Genomic DNA, 16,978 nt, shown 5'->3' on the forward strand with positions numbered 1-16,978 from the left:
CCTTAATTTTCTTTCTCTCAACTTATTCTCAATTGGTACAACTCTTATATTTTCTTTAATATTCTCGTTATGGACTTTATCTAGTTTAGTATGGTCATTCATCTATCTTAACATTCTCATCTCCATAACTCTCATTCTAGATACTTAATATTTATTTCTCCTGTAATGCACACACTCAAAATGCCTTCTGGCCCTGGCTTCTGCATTTGACATGGAGCGGAAGAAAATGCTCAGCAATTCCTCACCTCAACTTTCAATTTGCTGTAAAGATTTATTATTATTATTATTATTAGGACTGAGGCGCGTGCTAGCTTTTTTTTTTTAAATTGAAAATTTTTTTTCTATTAATAATATATTAAACTTTGTATAAAGTATTTATTTGATTTAAAATGAATAAAATGAGAGTAATTTATCTATGATCTTGTTTTATTTTTTCTAAAAAAATGAGAGGTAACCATGCTGAACTCTCTAAATGAAATAGAATCATCACAATCTAATTTAATACACACCAACTTACACAAAAAATATATATATATATATATATATATATATATATATATATATATATATATATATTTAAATATGGATAGCTATTTTTTAAAAAAATTAAAATTTTATAATAATTACTATATATAAGATTCAATTTTCAAATTTATTTAATATAATAATTATTTATTTAAATACATAATAGCAGAATTTTGGTGGAGAAACATATGAAATAGAGAAGAAAATTTAGTTAAATTCATATCATTGAAAATATTAAATGGTTAATGTATACAATATGAAATAAAACAATTATTGTTAATGAGAAATAAGCATATAAATATGAAAATATTATATGAAATTTTTTTGAAAGATAATTTATTTTTCTAACTAAAAAATTGTTACTTTAAAAAATAAAACAATAGAAAAATGAGAACTATAACTTTAAGACTTTTTTTATTGCTAAATTTGCATTAGATTTGTTATGGGTATTCGTGACTTAATTTTTTACATAATTTTTTTTTAAATTTATATTTATTAACTAGTAAATTTTAAAATTAATAGAAATTTTCTATCAAAACATATTCAAGTAAAAGTAACAAAGAAAAATTATAAAACATCTTGATTTTACTAATAAAAATAAATTAAAGGCACTCTAAGATATTACCTAAAAAAAATTGAAAATTAAAAGCCTTTCTTTCTATATTAGAATTTTTATTCAAACATAAACAATTAACTTGATACTTACGTAGTTGATTATTTTTAAATTTAATTTTATAAAAAATGTAAATATTTATTTTGTTCATTAAATAGTGCATTTACAAATTGTAATACATGAATACATAAAAATTTAATAGGATTTCTATTTTTCTTAACACATATTGATTAATAAAAAAATTATTGATAAAATTATAATTTTTTAATAAAATAGAATTTAAATTTAAGTAAAAAAATAATCTAACCAATCAAATTAAAGATTTATTTAAATAATAATTAATTCTTATGTTATTTTTTAGTCAATCAAAATAAAGTGAATTTATAATTTAAGACATCAATTTATAATTTTAAGAGTGCAAAATAAATAATATCAAAATTCTTAATTTTTATACAATCATATTGGATTAATTATTGAGTTAATAATATTCAATATGATACTTTTGTATTAATTTTAATACATAAAAATTATAAATGATTAAATTAATTCTAATCAAGTTTAAATTTTTATACCATTATAATTAAAATAATATACTTTATATAATATAATATAATATGTTAAATTCAATAATCATTTTTTGTCTTACCCTTTATAATAAGATTTTTTTATAGAAGATATGTCAATTAATTTAACTTTTACTGAATTTTTATTTTTGTTTAATTTTTCATTAATAATTTAATTATATTTTATAAAATATAAATAATAATTTCATAATATTAGTATATAGGCTTCTTATTAGATTAGTATTCCCAATAATGTAATTATATTTTATAAATACAAATAACATATTTATAATTTTAATATATAAACTTAGTATTTCTAAATTTTATTCAATTAAGATGCCATATTAATAACAAATTAATATTTTATAATAATTAAATTAAATAATTATATTAAAAATAAAAAATATTTTTATCCATTTAAAAATTTACCTTATTCATATATTTATATAAATATTATGGATAGAGAGTTTATTATTTGTATGCAATTGTTTTACAAGTTAAGGGCAAATATAAAATCCAAAAATTACCCATTTAATTATCTAAATATTAAAAGCAAAGCTTTAGAAGGACACGGTCTGGGATATAGCACAGGCACAACCCTAGCCTCCTTCTAAAGAATCTCAAAGCCCGAACCGTAAACTAACACGATGGCCGGCGGCAAGATCAAGAAAGAGAAGCAAAAGCCAATACGGGCACCGTCGAATCACTACCAAGGAGGCATATCCTTCCACAAATCCAAGGGGCAGCACATCCTCAAGAACCCGTTACTGGTGGACACCATAGTCCAGAAATCAGGTATCAAAAGTACCGATGTTATTCTCGAGATCGGTCCCGGTACCGGAAATCTTACCAAAAAGCTCCTTGAAGCTGGTAAAATGGTTATTGCTGTTGAACTTGACCCCCGCATGGTTCTCGAGCTCCAGCGCCGCTTTCAGGGCACCCCTTTGTCCAATCGATTAAAGGTATGATATAGTTTACATTGGTTAGTTTTCCTCAAAAATTCTTCAAGTTGAATAAAGATTATGGTTTTACATTTCACTATGATATGAAAACTTGAGTTGGGGCAAGCGATTTAGTCAGTATTATGTGAAATTTTAGTCTTTGGTATAGGATTTTTTTTCTTCAGCCACGAAATTGTGTTCAATTTGGCTTCTGATTGTGAATAGTGGAATTTTTTTTTTCGTGGTTCACTATAAGACGAGTGTCTGTTCAGCATTTCTATACTTGTTAATGATTGTTCAGTTCTATGGAAACAGACATTCGAATTGAAATGCTTAGAACACTGCATGCTTGCTACTTTTGCTGTCAGCTTTGATTGCTGGATTATGTGATCATTTCGCTTTTCCTTGTTTTTAAAGCAGATAATCATATTAATATTGCTTCAATTTATGTACCTGTCTCTGGTTTGTATGCCATACATTTTAGAGAAAGTGGCCTTGATGCATCCCACAATTTAACAATGCATTAAAACCAGTAACTTATTTGCAATTCTGGTTTTGACAGGTCATTCAGGGTGATGTGCTCAAGACTGATCTTCCCTATTTTGATATATGTGTGGCAAACATCCCTTATCAAATCTCCTCTCCCCTCACATTCAAATTACTGAATCACCAGCCTTCTTTTCGGTGTGCCATTATAATGTTCCAGAGGGAATTTGCAATGAGACTTGTTGCCCAACCCGGCGACACTCTGTATTGCCGGCTATCAGTGAATACCCAGCTCTATGCTAGAGTGTTTCACCTCCTCAAAGTTGGAAAGAACAATTTCAGGCCTCCACCTAAGGTGGATTCCTCTGTAGTTCGAGTTGAACCCAGGAAACCACGTCCCCAAGTGAATCCTAAGGAATGGGATGGATTCATACGAATTTGTTTCATTAGAAAGAACAAGACTCTCGGTTCAATATTCAGGATGAAAAATGTCTTATCTTTGCTGGAAAAGAACTACAAGACACTGCGGGCATTACAGCCTTCTCAAATTGGTTCCTCAGCAGGTACTGACACTGAAATGGATATTTCTGGACTGGCAGATTATAAGGAGGATCAGAGCAGCATGGACTTGGATGATGGAACAGATGATGAAATGGAGGTGGAGGATGGTGATGATACTGAGGTGTCTGAATTCAAAGAAAAAGTTTTAGCTGTGTTGAAAGAGAAAAACTTTTATGAGAAAAGGTCCTCGAAACTCTCACAAGAGGAGTTCTTATACCTGCTCTCTCGGTTCAATATGGCTGGCATACACTTCTCGTGATCATTCGAGGCCTCAATGTTTCGCCCCTTTTTTTTTTTTAATTTTTTTTGAAAATTTTATGAAGTTTTGCCCAGTTTTCTTTTGTTTGGTTGTTTAAGCCAAAGTCTTATCTATAAAATTTATATGACATAGTTCTGACAAAACCCTAGTCACGGTGTAAGAGGTCCCATTTACCTGGCTGAAGGTATTAGTCCATTGAAGATCCGACATGGAATGTATCTCGAGATCTTGAGACATGGTCTACATCCACTTTAATAATTTCCAACCCAGAAAGCCATGGGCTTTTTACCGTACAAGGGCATTTGTGGAGAAGAAAATACCAAAGTAGGGTGTGTTGAATGAAAACAATGCCGGCAGTAACACTCTGGCTAAATTAGCGTTTTGGTGTGCAAGACTTCAGCACAAATGGTGTTCCAAGCGGGATACTGGAGTCCCGCAAGTCAGGAAGCCAACTCGTGTCCTATACCGGACGCGTGTCTCACCCAAACTAGTTCAACATTTTGTATACGTAAAAAGAAAAAAAATATTATTGTGAAATAATATTTTCAGAAAATATAGATAATATAAAAAATTAAGAAATTAAATAAAATATGTTACTTTAATATTTACATTATATAAATAATGTATAAAAATTAAAAAATAAATAAAATTTATTACTTAAAATTATTAAAATTTAAGTCATATAAGATAGAAAAAAATGGTAAAAAAAAATTATTACCATAATTAAATTATTACCATCAATTACGCTAGCTAAATTTTTTTTTTACCATTTTTTCCATTTCATATGATGTAAATTTTAATAATTTTAAGCAATAAATTTTATTTATTTTTTAGTTTTTATATATTATCTATATTGTCCCAAAGTAATCATGTCACGACCCAACCTATGGGCCGGACCTGCACTAGGACTTGAGCCAGCCTAAAGCCCCCGAGGCCCGTAGTAAGCCTAACTATTCACTTAACCCAACTCTAAGACCCATTTGGGCCCAATTTTAAGAAATCAACCGGACAGAGTCCGGCCATAAAACGGACCTACCAACGGGGAGTTTTTGACTCACCTGACCTGTAAACACAATAAATACTCAATTGGGGAGCTCAGCTCGCCCTCCACATACTCATCAGCATAAAAATAAATGGGAGCTCAGCTCCCTCATCCAATCCATCAAACATGCATAGAATATTAAGTTTACAGGTCCAAAATAATAATTTAGTTTACAGACCCATATCAAATAAACATTTCTAACACATGCGGAAATTCTAAGATTTAACAAGTTTATACAAACATTAATACTCGTCCTGCGAGGAAGAAAGCAGGTTAATCTCAAAAATATTCTCCTGTGGCCTGAAAAAATATTGAACAGGAGTGAGCGTTCGATTCAGAGAGTAAAATATCAATTTTAACCATAATCTCTATAACTATCTAAAACTAGTGCACCCTGTAGAGTGAAATGCAACATCAGCAATAAATTCACATCATAACATCAAAAAGGTAATTTGGAGCACTCACACACCCTATAATATCAATCATAATATATGGGGTGATCCCTATCTGACTCTCTTAAATCCAACCAGTGCAGTGAAGAACTCAAGCGGACTTTCGCTTAATAAACCAAATCGGGGTCCCTGAAGAACTCAAGCGTGACTACCCAGAAGGATCGGGTCCCAGCGAAGATCTCAAGCCGTGACTACCCGTCCTATCCATAGTCCATACCAGATCACACGCACGCCAACGCACGCACACTGCTCCAAATTACCACAGCAACATACATGGCACTTTCACAGTTATGAATGCAACATAAATCGTGCCTAAAGTTTATCTACATAGATATATGCATATAAGTGATGTATGGGCATGCTTGAACATATAATAATAGTGAAATTACAATTAAAATTAATATTTTACTCACAGACTTGACAACGGTTACTGTGGCGGCTGGGTGGAGGAAGAAGGCTGTCCTGGCTCACCTGATAATTATATTACAATTATTTAATACAAATGACTCAATACAATCAAGAAAAGACCAAATACGTCCTAAGTCGTGCCGAAAATCCGGCAGAGTCTCCCTTATACCTAGGACCTACCCAACCTGCAAAATGGCTCAAAACACACTTCTATATTCACAATCCATATATCCACAACTCAATCACATCACACAGCCCCTCCTAGGCCCATCAAATCAGTCATCCATCACAATATATAAAATTTCAATTTAGTCCTTATAATTGATCATTTTTGCAAAAACTACCCAAACAAGCTCTAAAAATTCTAAAACTTTGCCCCGCGATCCTTAGTAATATTATTAGGCTATTGCAAAAAGAATCATAATTTTCTGAGCTACCACGAATATTTTATGGATTTTTAATCCTATTTAAGTACTAGAAAATTACGAAAAAGCAAGGTTCGGGTTTACCTTTACCGATTCCGACTTCGGGAACGCGCTCGGGATGTCTGACAATGGGGGGGTAGCCAAAACCTCGGTCCAATTCGGAGACTTTTCCGGTAACGGGTCTGTCTGGCCCGAAATTTGCAGACCTGGTCAACTGTCGAATTTCCGCGAATTGAGGATACCTACACGAAGCCCACAACACGGAGGTTAGTACATAAATTTTTCAAAATTTTCTAAGCTCATTTAATACTCGGAAAAATACTGCGAAGTTCCTTGGGACCCACCAAAAACGGTGTCGGAAAAATTCGAAATTTATGTCTCCGCGAAGCTCTCGACGAGTGGAGCGCTCTGGTACTCTCGGTTTTCTCGTGGGATTCACGGTTTGCGAGAAATCTAGCCTGAAAATCAAAATGGGCTAAAACTTCCCGGGCAAAAATTGGACAAACCGCTTGATGGATTTTGGTGTTCTTGGTGTCTATGGAAAGCTCTTGACGAGTAGATGATTTTAGACACAAGACTCGGTCCGATTGGTGGCCGGATCGGCCGTATTTTGGCCGGGAAGTCGAGGAGTCGCGCGCGCACTGCTCGTCGTTTCTGGAGCCGTTTTCTGGTGTTCCAGGCGGCGGCCGGCCGTGGGGGAGGGCTGAGGCGGCGCGCCGGCGAGGTGGGGAGGCAGGGGAGGTGGCGGCGCGACAAGGGGAGGAGGGAGGAGAGAGAAAAGAGAGAGAGAAGGGGAGGAGGTCGGACGAGTGAGGGAAGGGAAGAAGAAAAAGAAAAGGCCGGTCCGATTCGACCGGTCCGATCCGGTCCGATTCGATTCGGCCGGTTCGATTTAGGATTCAAAATTTTGAATTTTTACTCTACCTCGGGACCGAAAACGAGGTCCAAAAATTTCGAAAAAATTTCAGAAAACTCAGAAAAATTCGTAGACTCCAAATATATTTTTAGTTTTGCCACGTGGTCTTTAAATTAATTTTTAAAAATCATCAAAGTTTATATTTTCGGAAAATCGAACCCGATTTTTAAAATCCAAAAAATCTCAAAAAAATTCCTAAAATTTAAATAAAATTAAAATATCAAAAATGCTCATAAAATAATAAAATTTAAAATTTTGGGGTGTTACATTCTTCCCCCCTTACAGAAAATTCGTCCTCGAATTTTTACACAAGGCAGAATAAAGCACATGATTATACATTGAACAGATAAGGGTACTTGCTACGCATGTCCCGTTCTAACTCCCAGGTGCACTCTTCCACTGACTGGCTCCTCCACAAGACCTTAACCATAGGGATCTGTTTTGATCTTAGCTGTCTCACTTGGTGGTCCACTATGGCTACAGGTTGCTCCTCAAATGTCAAATTCTCCTTTAGCTCTATTACATTTGGCTGTAGTACATGAGAAGGATCTGGAATGTATTTCCTGAGCATGGAGATGTGAAATACGAGATGAACGTGAGAAAGGTTGGGTGGTAGCTCCAACCGGTAGGCAACTGCTCCAACTCTATCCGTAACCTCAAAAGATCCGATATACCAAGGTGCCAACTTGCCCTTCTTTCCAAATCTCATGACTCCCTTCATTGGAGAAACCTTCAGGAATACATAGTCGCCTACTGCAAACTCCACATTCCTCCGTCTGGGGTCTGCATAACTCTTCTGCCTACTGAAAGCTGTTTTCAATCGTTCCCTGATTAAAGGAACTACCTCTGAAGTTTACTGTACTAGGTCTACATCATGCACCTTCGCTTCTCCCATTTCCGTCCAACACAGAGGAGACCTACACTTTCTTCCATATAGTGCCTCATAGGGTGCCATCCCTATGCTGGAATGGTAACTGTTGTTGTAGGCAAACTCCACCAAAGCTAGCTGATCATCCCATTGACCTCCAAAATCAAAAACACTCATGCGAAGCATGTCTTCTAGTGTTTGGATTGTCCTTTTGGACTGTCAGTCTGTCTGAGGGTGGAAGGCCGTACTGAAGTTCAACTGTGTGCCAAGTGCCTCCTGCAACTTTCTCCAAAACCGAGAAGTGAACTGGGGCCCTCTGTCAGATATTATGGAAGCTGAAACTCCATGCAATCTGACTATTTCTCGAATGTAGAGTCGGGCGAACTGTGCCATCGAATACGTAGTCTTCACAGGCAAAAAGTGAGCTGATTTGGTTAGACGGTCCACAATTACCCATATCGAATCATATCCTCGCGTGGTATGAGGCAACCCAGTCACAAAATCCATAGTGGTCATTTCTCACTTCCATTCTAGGATAGGGAGCTCTTGCAGCTTCCCTGACGGTCTCTGGTGTTCAAACTTCACCTTCTGACAAGTCAAGCACTTGGACACAAAGTCTGCTACGTCTCTCTTCATGCCATTCCACTAGTAGCTATCTTTCACATCATGGTACATCTTGGTGGAACCTGGGTGGACACTGTACAGTGTATAGTGTGCCTCTTGCATGATTTCATTTCTGAGATTGTCCACATCGGGCACACATATCCTTGAACCTTGCACTAGGGCGCCATCATTGGCAAATCCAAAGTCACCACCTTCACCTTGCTGTACTCTTTCTATGATCTTCATCAATTGTTGGTCTCTGTGCTGGGAAACTCTAACTCTGTCTCTCAAGTCTGGCCTCACTGAAAAATGAGCCAGCAATACCCCCTCATTTGAAAGATCTAGGATTAAACCTTGATCCATCAACTCATGTACCTCCTGAATTAACAGTCTCTTCTCTGCTGAAATGTGCGCCAAACTGCCAGAAGATTTTCTGCTTAAAGCATCTGCTACTACATTGGCTTTCCCAGGTTGGTACTAGATGGTGCAATCATAGTCTTTCAGAAGCTCCATCCATCTCCTCTGTCTCAAGTTTAAATCCCTCTATTGGAAGATGTACTTTAAACTCTTGTGGTCGGTGTATATCTCGCACACTTCATCATACAGGTAGTGTCTCCAGATTTTTAGTGCAAAGACTACAGCCGCCATTTCCAAATCATGGGTGGGGTAGTTCTGCTCATGCCTCTTCAGCTGTCTTGAAGCATAAGCCATTACTTTTCCATTCTGCATCAAAACACACCCTAGGCCAACTCTGGAGGCGTCACAGTACACGGTATCCTTCACCACTCATAGGTAGTGTCAACACAGGGGTGGTGGTTAGACACTCCTTAAGCTTCTGGAAGCTCTTCTCACAGTCATCTATCCAAATGAATGGAACATTCTTCCGAGTTAACTTAGTTAGGAGAGCTGCTATCCTGGAAAAATCTTGCACAAAACGCCTATAGTAGCCAGCTAGACCCAGAAAACTTTGCACCTCAATGACTGTTGTAGGCCTAAGCCAATCAGTTACAGCTTCAATTTTCTTGGGATCCACTTGAATACCTTCACTAGAAACCACGTGTCCCAAGAATGAGATGCTTTCTAGCCAAAATTCACATTTTGAAAATTTGGCATATAGCTGGTGCTCCCTCAATGTCTGCAACACCATCCTCAAGTGCCACACGTGTTCTTCCTCGGTCTGAGAGTATACCAAAATGTCATCTATGAATACAATGACAAAACGGTCCAAAAACGGCTTGAACACCCTATTCATCAAGTCCATGAAGGCTGCTGGTGCATTAGTGAGTCCAAAAGACATCACCAAGAACTCATAATGACCGTATCTTGTCCTGAATGCCGTTTTGGACACGTCCTGATTCCTGATTCTCAACTGATGGTAGCCTGATCGCAGGTCTATCTTGGAAAAGAATCTAGCCCCTTGGGTGATCATCGATCCGAGGAAGTGGATACTTGTTCTTCACGGTCACCTTGTTCAGCTGTCTATAGTCAATGCACAACCTCAATGACCCATCCTTCTTTCTCACAAATAGAACAGGAGCACCCCAGGGTAAAGTGCTCGGACGTATGAAACCTTTGCCCAACAGCTCCTGTAGTTGCTCCTTTAACTCTTTTAATTCTGCTGGGGCCATCCTGTAAGGTGGCATGGATATGGGGTTTGTACCCGGAACAACATAAATGCAGAACTCTATTCCCCTTTCTGGTGGCAACCCTGGAAGCTCTTCAAGGAAGACATCCATGAATTCTCTGACAACATGAACATTTTCCATGTTGACACCTTCTACAGATGTATTTCTCACCAATGCCAAATACCCTTGGCATCCACGCCTCAAAATTTTTCTAGCACTAATTGCTGACACCAAGTTATATGGAGCCACGCTCCTATCACCATCAAAGCTAAACTCTTCCACACCAGGTATGTGGAATTGCACCTTTTTGTTCCTGCAGTCTAAAGTGGCATAATGAGTTTCCAACCAGTCCATTCCCAAAATTACATCAAAATCAATCACTGGTAGAGGAACCAAGTCTGCTGGGAGGATCTTTCCATCCACCACTATTGGGCTACCCGGAAAAACCATATCTACATCTATGTTGTCACTAAGTGGGGTAGCTACCGACAAAGTACATTTTATGGTTGTAGGGTTTCTACCCAACCTCATGGCAAACACAGGGGAGACAAATGAGTGCGTAGCACCCGGATCTATTAAAACACGAGCCTCAGGAGCAGGAATGCACTGTAAGAATACCGCCACAACTGCATTTGAAGCTTGTGCATCCTGGTGGTTCAGGGTGAAAACCTGTGCTTGACCCTACCGAGTAGTAGAACCACGATCGACTTCTACCTCCTGATCTGCCTCCAAATCCACGTCCCCCTTGTCCTCGGCCCTGTTGGCCACTAAACTGACTACCTGCCATGCTGGAAGCACCCGGTTACAACTAGCGAGGAACATTTGCAACAGAACCCTGTGACCCCATCTGTGGCTCACTGAACACGGGGCATTCCCTAGCAAAGTGACCTGGTTGGCCACACCTGAAGCATACTCCTGAACCCATCAAACAAGATCCTGAATGTCCTCTTCCACACTGTGCACAAGGTGCCAAGGAGGATATTGAACTGCACCAGGCTGCTGTACACTGAGCGTGACCACTTCTTTGGATCCGTATCACGGTGCAACCCTCGAGGTTTGTGTCTAAAACCACTCTTCTTGTTCCTACTTTTTCCTCTGTAATTACAGCCACCACATGCAGAGTACCCATTTGGGGAACACCGGTAGAACCCTCTGCTCTGTTTTTCTTTGCTCTTCCGCTGTCATCCACAGCATAGCTAACTCAATCTGTCTGGCTCGATCAACCACCACATCAAAAGACTGATCAGACATCATGGCCAGGTTCGCATACCTTCTGTCAAGGCCCTTTAGGAATCTTTTCACCTTCATAGTTTCTGTAGCTACTGTTGTAGGGGCATATCTGCGCAATTCCAGAAATTCTGTAGTATATTCATCTACAGACCTGCCATTCTATCTTAAGGCCTTAAAGGCCCACTGCTTCTGATCTCTGAAGCTTTCTGGCACAAACCGATTGATGAACAGTTCCATAAACTGAGTCCACGACAAACCCTCCATCCGAGGTAATATGTAGTCATTCATCCATTATCTAGGCATAGGCCCCATGACATGCTGCATACACTCTATAAGTCTTCTATCACCAATCGCAATTACATTTCTGCACATGCTGTAAGAATCCAAAAACCGATATGCATCATCTGACACATCATAAGTACCAGGCACCAACTTCTTAAAATTGATTATCTGTTTGTAAGTTTCCCCTCTTGGTGCGGTGGACTGCTGCTGCTGTAGAAGGTGGACCATATACTGCGCCATCATATCGATGGTCCTCTGCAAACCAGCTAGAGTAGCTGCCATAGGGTCCATGGGCCCGCCTCCTCGGGGCAGGCACCTCATCCTGTGCCGACACCTCGTCAGGCACATCTGGTTCTGGTGCAGTGGCAGCTCTCCTGCTTCTATGCATTTTCCTGAAATTCAGCAGCATTAGCCCACAAAATTCAAAACTGCACATTACATAGCTCTATAGACTCATGTTTACACACAATATATAAAGCAGAAACTAGAAGCAAGATGACAATGCAAGACGAATGGGAACCCTATTTTCCGCATGTGACTCCTAGTAGACTCTTCCCAACACTTAGACAATTTTTCCCTATGAATCTGGAGCCTAAGCTCTGATACCACATTTGTCACGACCCAACCTATGGGCCGGACTGGCACTAGGACCTGGGCCAGCCTAAAGCCCCCAAGGCCTATAGTAAGTCTAACTATTCACTTAACCCAACTCTAAGGCCCATTTGGGCCCAATTTCAAGAAATCAATCGGACAGAGTCCGGCCATAAAATGGACTTACCAACGGGGAGTTTTTGACTCACCCGACCTGTAAACACAGTAAATACTCAATCGGGGAGCTCAGCTCACCCTCCACATACTCATCAGCATAAAAATAAATGGGAGCTCAGCTCCCTCATCAAATCCATCAAACATGCATAGAATATTAAGTTTACAGGTCCAAAATAATAATTTAGTTTACAGACCCATATCAAATAAACATTTCTAACACATGCGGAAATTCTAAGATTTAACAAGTTTATACAAACGTTAATACTCGACCTGCGAGGAAGAAAGCAAGTTAATCTCAAAAATATCCTCCTGTGGCCTGAAAAAATATTGAACAGGAGTGAGCATTCGACTCAGAGAGTAAAATATCAATTTTAACCATAATCTCTATAACTATCTAGAACTAGTGCACCCTGTAGAGTGAAATGCAGCATCAGCAATAAATTCACATCATAACATCAAAAAGGTAATTTGGATCACTCACACATCCTGTAATATCAATCATAATATATGGGAGCTGATCCCCTATACAGTTCTCTTAAATCCAACCTGGTGCCAGCGAAGAACTCAAGCCGGACTTTCGCTTAATAAACCAAATCGGGGGTCCCAGCGAAGAACTCAAGCCGTTACTACCCCCCGAAGGATCGGGTCCCAGCGAAGATCTCAAGTCGTGACTACCCGTCCTATCCATAGTCCACACCACATCACATGCACACTGCTCTAAATTACCACAGCAATATACATGGCACTTTCACAGTTATGAATGCAACATAAATCGTGCCTAAAGTTTATCTACATAGATATATGCATATAAGTGATGCATGGGCATGCTTGAACATATAATAATAGTGAAATTACAATTAAAATTAATATTTTACTCACAGACTTGACAACGGTTACTATGGCGGCTGGGCGGAGGAAGAAGGCTGTCCTGGCTCACCTGACAATTACATTACAATTATTTAATACAAATGACTCAATACAATCAAGAAAAAACCAAATACGTCCTAAGTCGTGCCGAAAATCCGGCAGAGTCTCCCTTATACCTAGGACCTACCCAACCTGCAAAATGGCTCAAAACACACTTCTATATTCACAATCCATATATCCACAATTCAATCACATCACACAACCCCTCCTGGGCCCATCAAATCAGTCATCCATCACAATATGTAAAATTTCAATTTAGTCCTTATAATTGATCATTTTTGCAAAAACTACCCAAACAAGCTCTAAAAATTCTAAAACTTTGCCCTGCGGTCCTTAGCAATATTATTAGGTTATTGCAAAAAGAATCATAATTTTCTGAGCTACCACGAATATTTTATGGATTTTTAATCCTATTTAAGCACTAGAAAATTATGAAAAAGCAAGGTTCGGGTTTACCTTTACCGATTCCGACTTCTGGAACGCGCTCGGGATCAATTTGGGGGTAGCCAAAACCTCGGTCCAATTCGAAGACTTTTCCAGTAACGGGTCTGTCTGGCCCGAAATTTGCAGACCCGGTCAACTATCGAATTTCTCGAATTGAGGATACCTACACGAAGCCCACAACACGGGGGTTAGTACATAAATTTTTCAGAATTTTCTAAGCTCATTTAATGTTCGGAAAAACACTGCGAAGTTTCGTGGGACCCACCGAAAAATGGTGTCGGAAAAATTCAAAATTTATGTTGCCGCTAAGCTCTCGACGAGTGGAGCGCTCTGGTACTCTCGGTTTTCTCGTGGGATTCACGGTTTGCGAGAAATCTAGCCCGAAAGTCAAAATGGGCTAAAACTTCCCGGGCAAAAATTGGACAAACCGCTCGATAGATTTCAGTGTTCTTAGTGTCTATGGAAAGCTCTCGACGAGTAGATGATTTTAGACACAAGACCCGGTCCGATTGGTGGCCGGATCGGCCAGATTTTGGCCGGGAAGTCGAGGAGTCGCGCGCGCGCTGCGCGTCGTTTCTGGAGCCGTTTTCCGACGTTCCAGGCGGCGGCCGGCCGTGGGGGAGGGCTGAGGCGGCGCGCCGGCGAGGTGGGGAGGCAGGGGAGGTGGCGGCGCGGCAAGGGGAGGAGGGAGGAGAGAGAAAAGAGAGAGAGAAGGGGAGGAGGTCGGACGCGCGCAGGGAAGGGAAGAAGAAAAAGAAAAGGCCGGTCCGATCCGGTCCGATTCGATTCGGCCGGTTCGATTCAGGATACAAAATTTTGAATTTTTACTCTATCTCGGGACCGAAAACAGGTCCAAAAAATTCGAAAAAATTTCAGAAAACTCAGAAAAATTCGTAGACTCCAAATATATTTTTAGTTTTGCCACGTGGTCTTTAAATTAATTTTTAAAAATCATCAAAGTTTATATTTTCGAAAAATCGAACCCGATTTTTAAAATCCGAAAAATCTCAAAAAAATTCTTAAAATTTAAATAAAATTAAAATACCAAAAATGCTCATAAAATAATAAAATTTAAAATTTTTGGGTGTTACAAATCACTTTAAATATCTAAGCTCAGTCCTTCAAGTAGATAGGGGATGTGAGGAAGATGTTAGTCATAGGATTAAAGCCGGATGGTTGAAGTGGAGACGTGCCATGAGAGTTTTATGTGATCGTAAGATTCCCAATAAGTTGAAAAGAAAATTTTACCGTACAGCCATATGACTGGCTATGTTATATGGTAGTGAGTGTTGGGCACTGAAAGAGTTGTGTGCGTCTAAAATAAGAGTTGCAGAGATGAGAATGCTAAAGTGGATGAGTGGCCATACTAGACTAGATAAAGTCCGTAATGAGAATATTAGAGAAAAGGTAGGAGTGGTGCCAATTGAAGATAAGTTGGGAGAAGGAAGATTGAGGTGGTTTGGTCATGTGAAGCGTAGAAATACGGAGGCTCCAGTTAGACAAGTAGAGCACATTAGGTTAGAGGATAGAAAGATAAAAATGAGTAGACGTAAATTAACTTGGAGGAGAGTAGCACAACATGACTTAGAAGCATTACACATTTCTGAGGATTTAACCCAAAATCGTTTAGAGTGGAGAAAGCGAATTCACATAGCCAACCCTAAATTTTTAGGATAAAGGCTTAGTTGAGTTGAGTTGAGTTGAGTTGAGTATATTATCTATATGATGTAACAAATTTTATTTAATTTCTTAATTTTTTATATTATCTATATTTTCTGAAAATATTATTTCACAATTATATTTTTTAATTTTTTGTTACGTATACAAAATGTTGAACTGGTTTATTGTTAAAAGATAGAATCTTGCTATGTTGCTTCCGGTTGCGCTATGAATTGGGAACTCGACTCACCCAATGAATCGAGTTAGGGCTAGAACTAGTCCTGATTACGATTCTATTTTTTGCCAAATTTGAATTGCTTGCATTTCTCTCCTATTAAGTCCAATAATTTAGGGTTTTTTTTGGTACCTATTTATTATTTTTAATTTTTTTTTAGTATTGAGAGGTAAATTTTACTTGACGAGATTTGAGTCTTTGTATCTATTCTAAATATTGGATAGTCGAATACAATTTATTCTTTATTAAGTTCAAATTTAAGGATTTAATTTTTATATGAGTATCAATGAGCATTAAAAGGTTTTAGTATCTTAGTTAAATTTTAATAGTTGATGAATTATTTTATTTGAATTTTTATTTTTAATTATAAATTCTAAATAAATTATATTATATTATATTTTTTAAAAATATTTTTAATAGTAATTATATTTTTTATTTGTGTTACTGTTATGATAAATTTTACTGTGCAATATTTTTTTATAAATTATTTGATATATTTAAATTAAGGGTATTGTGGTAATTTTATTTTTTGGGGGGTCATGGACCAACTTAAAAATGGAGGAAAAATGAAAATAAAAAATAAAACCCCGCTACGTTTCGTCGTCCTGCTTCTGAGAGGCCAAGAGTTCAGAACTCGGCTTTCTTGAGTTTTGAGTCTCCCCTATCCCACGTCAGTTCCTCTTCCTATTTCTCTTAATCTTGAAATTTCTTTAATTAATGAAATGCTGGGCACACTTGGCAACTGTTGAAAATTCACAGATTTCCAAGGCGACAATGGAGGTTCAAGCTCATGATGCAATTACCGATGGGCCTGGTGTTAAAGCCACACTTAAACTTGGGTCAGAAATAGACTCTGTTGATGCAAACAAGGGTAGTACCATCTCTGAGGAATTGATTTCTATGAAAGAGAAAAGCACGAGTGCATTGAAGGAATTCATCCCCAAACATAATGTTCCTAATGATGTCCCTGATGACATAGTTGAAAGCTCTTCTGAAGATGAAGAAGAAATCCCTGAGAAGTCTCAGCTTAAATCGAATAAAACAAAACACACTTGAGTTTCCTTGTTCCGGGCTCAAATTTGGCAACATCCATGGATAACTTCTTTTCTAACTGCCTTGAGCAAAATATCAGAGGTTACTATGAGT

General features: G+C 38.0%; 1 protein-coding gene across 1 annotated transcript; it reads left to right on the forward strand.

Annotated features, from left to right (window-relative positions):
* Window positions 1-2,237: 2,237 nt before the first annotated feature.
* On the forward strand, window positions 2,238-4,091 carry LOC110639849 (ribosomal RNA small subunit methyltransferase). The gene is made up of 2 exons (XM_021790942.2): window positions 2,238-2,663; window positions 3,205-4,091. The coding sequence occupies exons 1-2, from the start codon at window positions 2,349-2,351 to the stop codon at window positions 3,946-3,948; spliced, it is 1,059 nt and encodes a 352-aa protein (XP_021646634.2). The 5' UTR covers window positions 2,238-2,348; the 3' UTR covers window positions 3,949-4,091.
* Window positions 4,092-16,978: the final 12,887 nt, after the last annotated feature.

Source organism: Hevea brasiliensis, chromosome 9 (genome assembly GCF_030052815.1).
Source record: "Hevea brasiliensis isolate MT/VB/25A 57/8 chromosome 9, ASM3005281v1, whole genome shotgun sequence".
Classification (NCBI taxonomy): Eukaryota; Viridiplantae; Streptophyta; class Magnoliopsida; order Malpighiales; family Euphorbiaceae; genus Hevea; species Hevea brasiliensis.

Coding starts and splice junctions, on each gene's coding strand:
- LOC110639849 (XM_021790942.2), top strand. CDS start 2,349: ATGGCCGGCGGCAAGATCAAGAAAGAGAAGCAAAAGCCAATACGGGCA. Junction 2,664..3,204: donor CTTTGTCCAATCGATTAAAG/GTATGATATAGT, acceptor TGGTTTTGACAG/GTCATTCAGGGTGATGTGCT.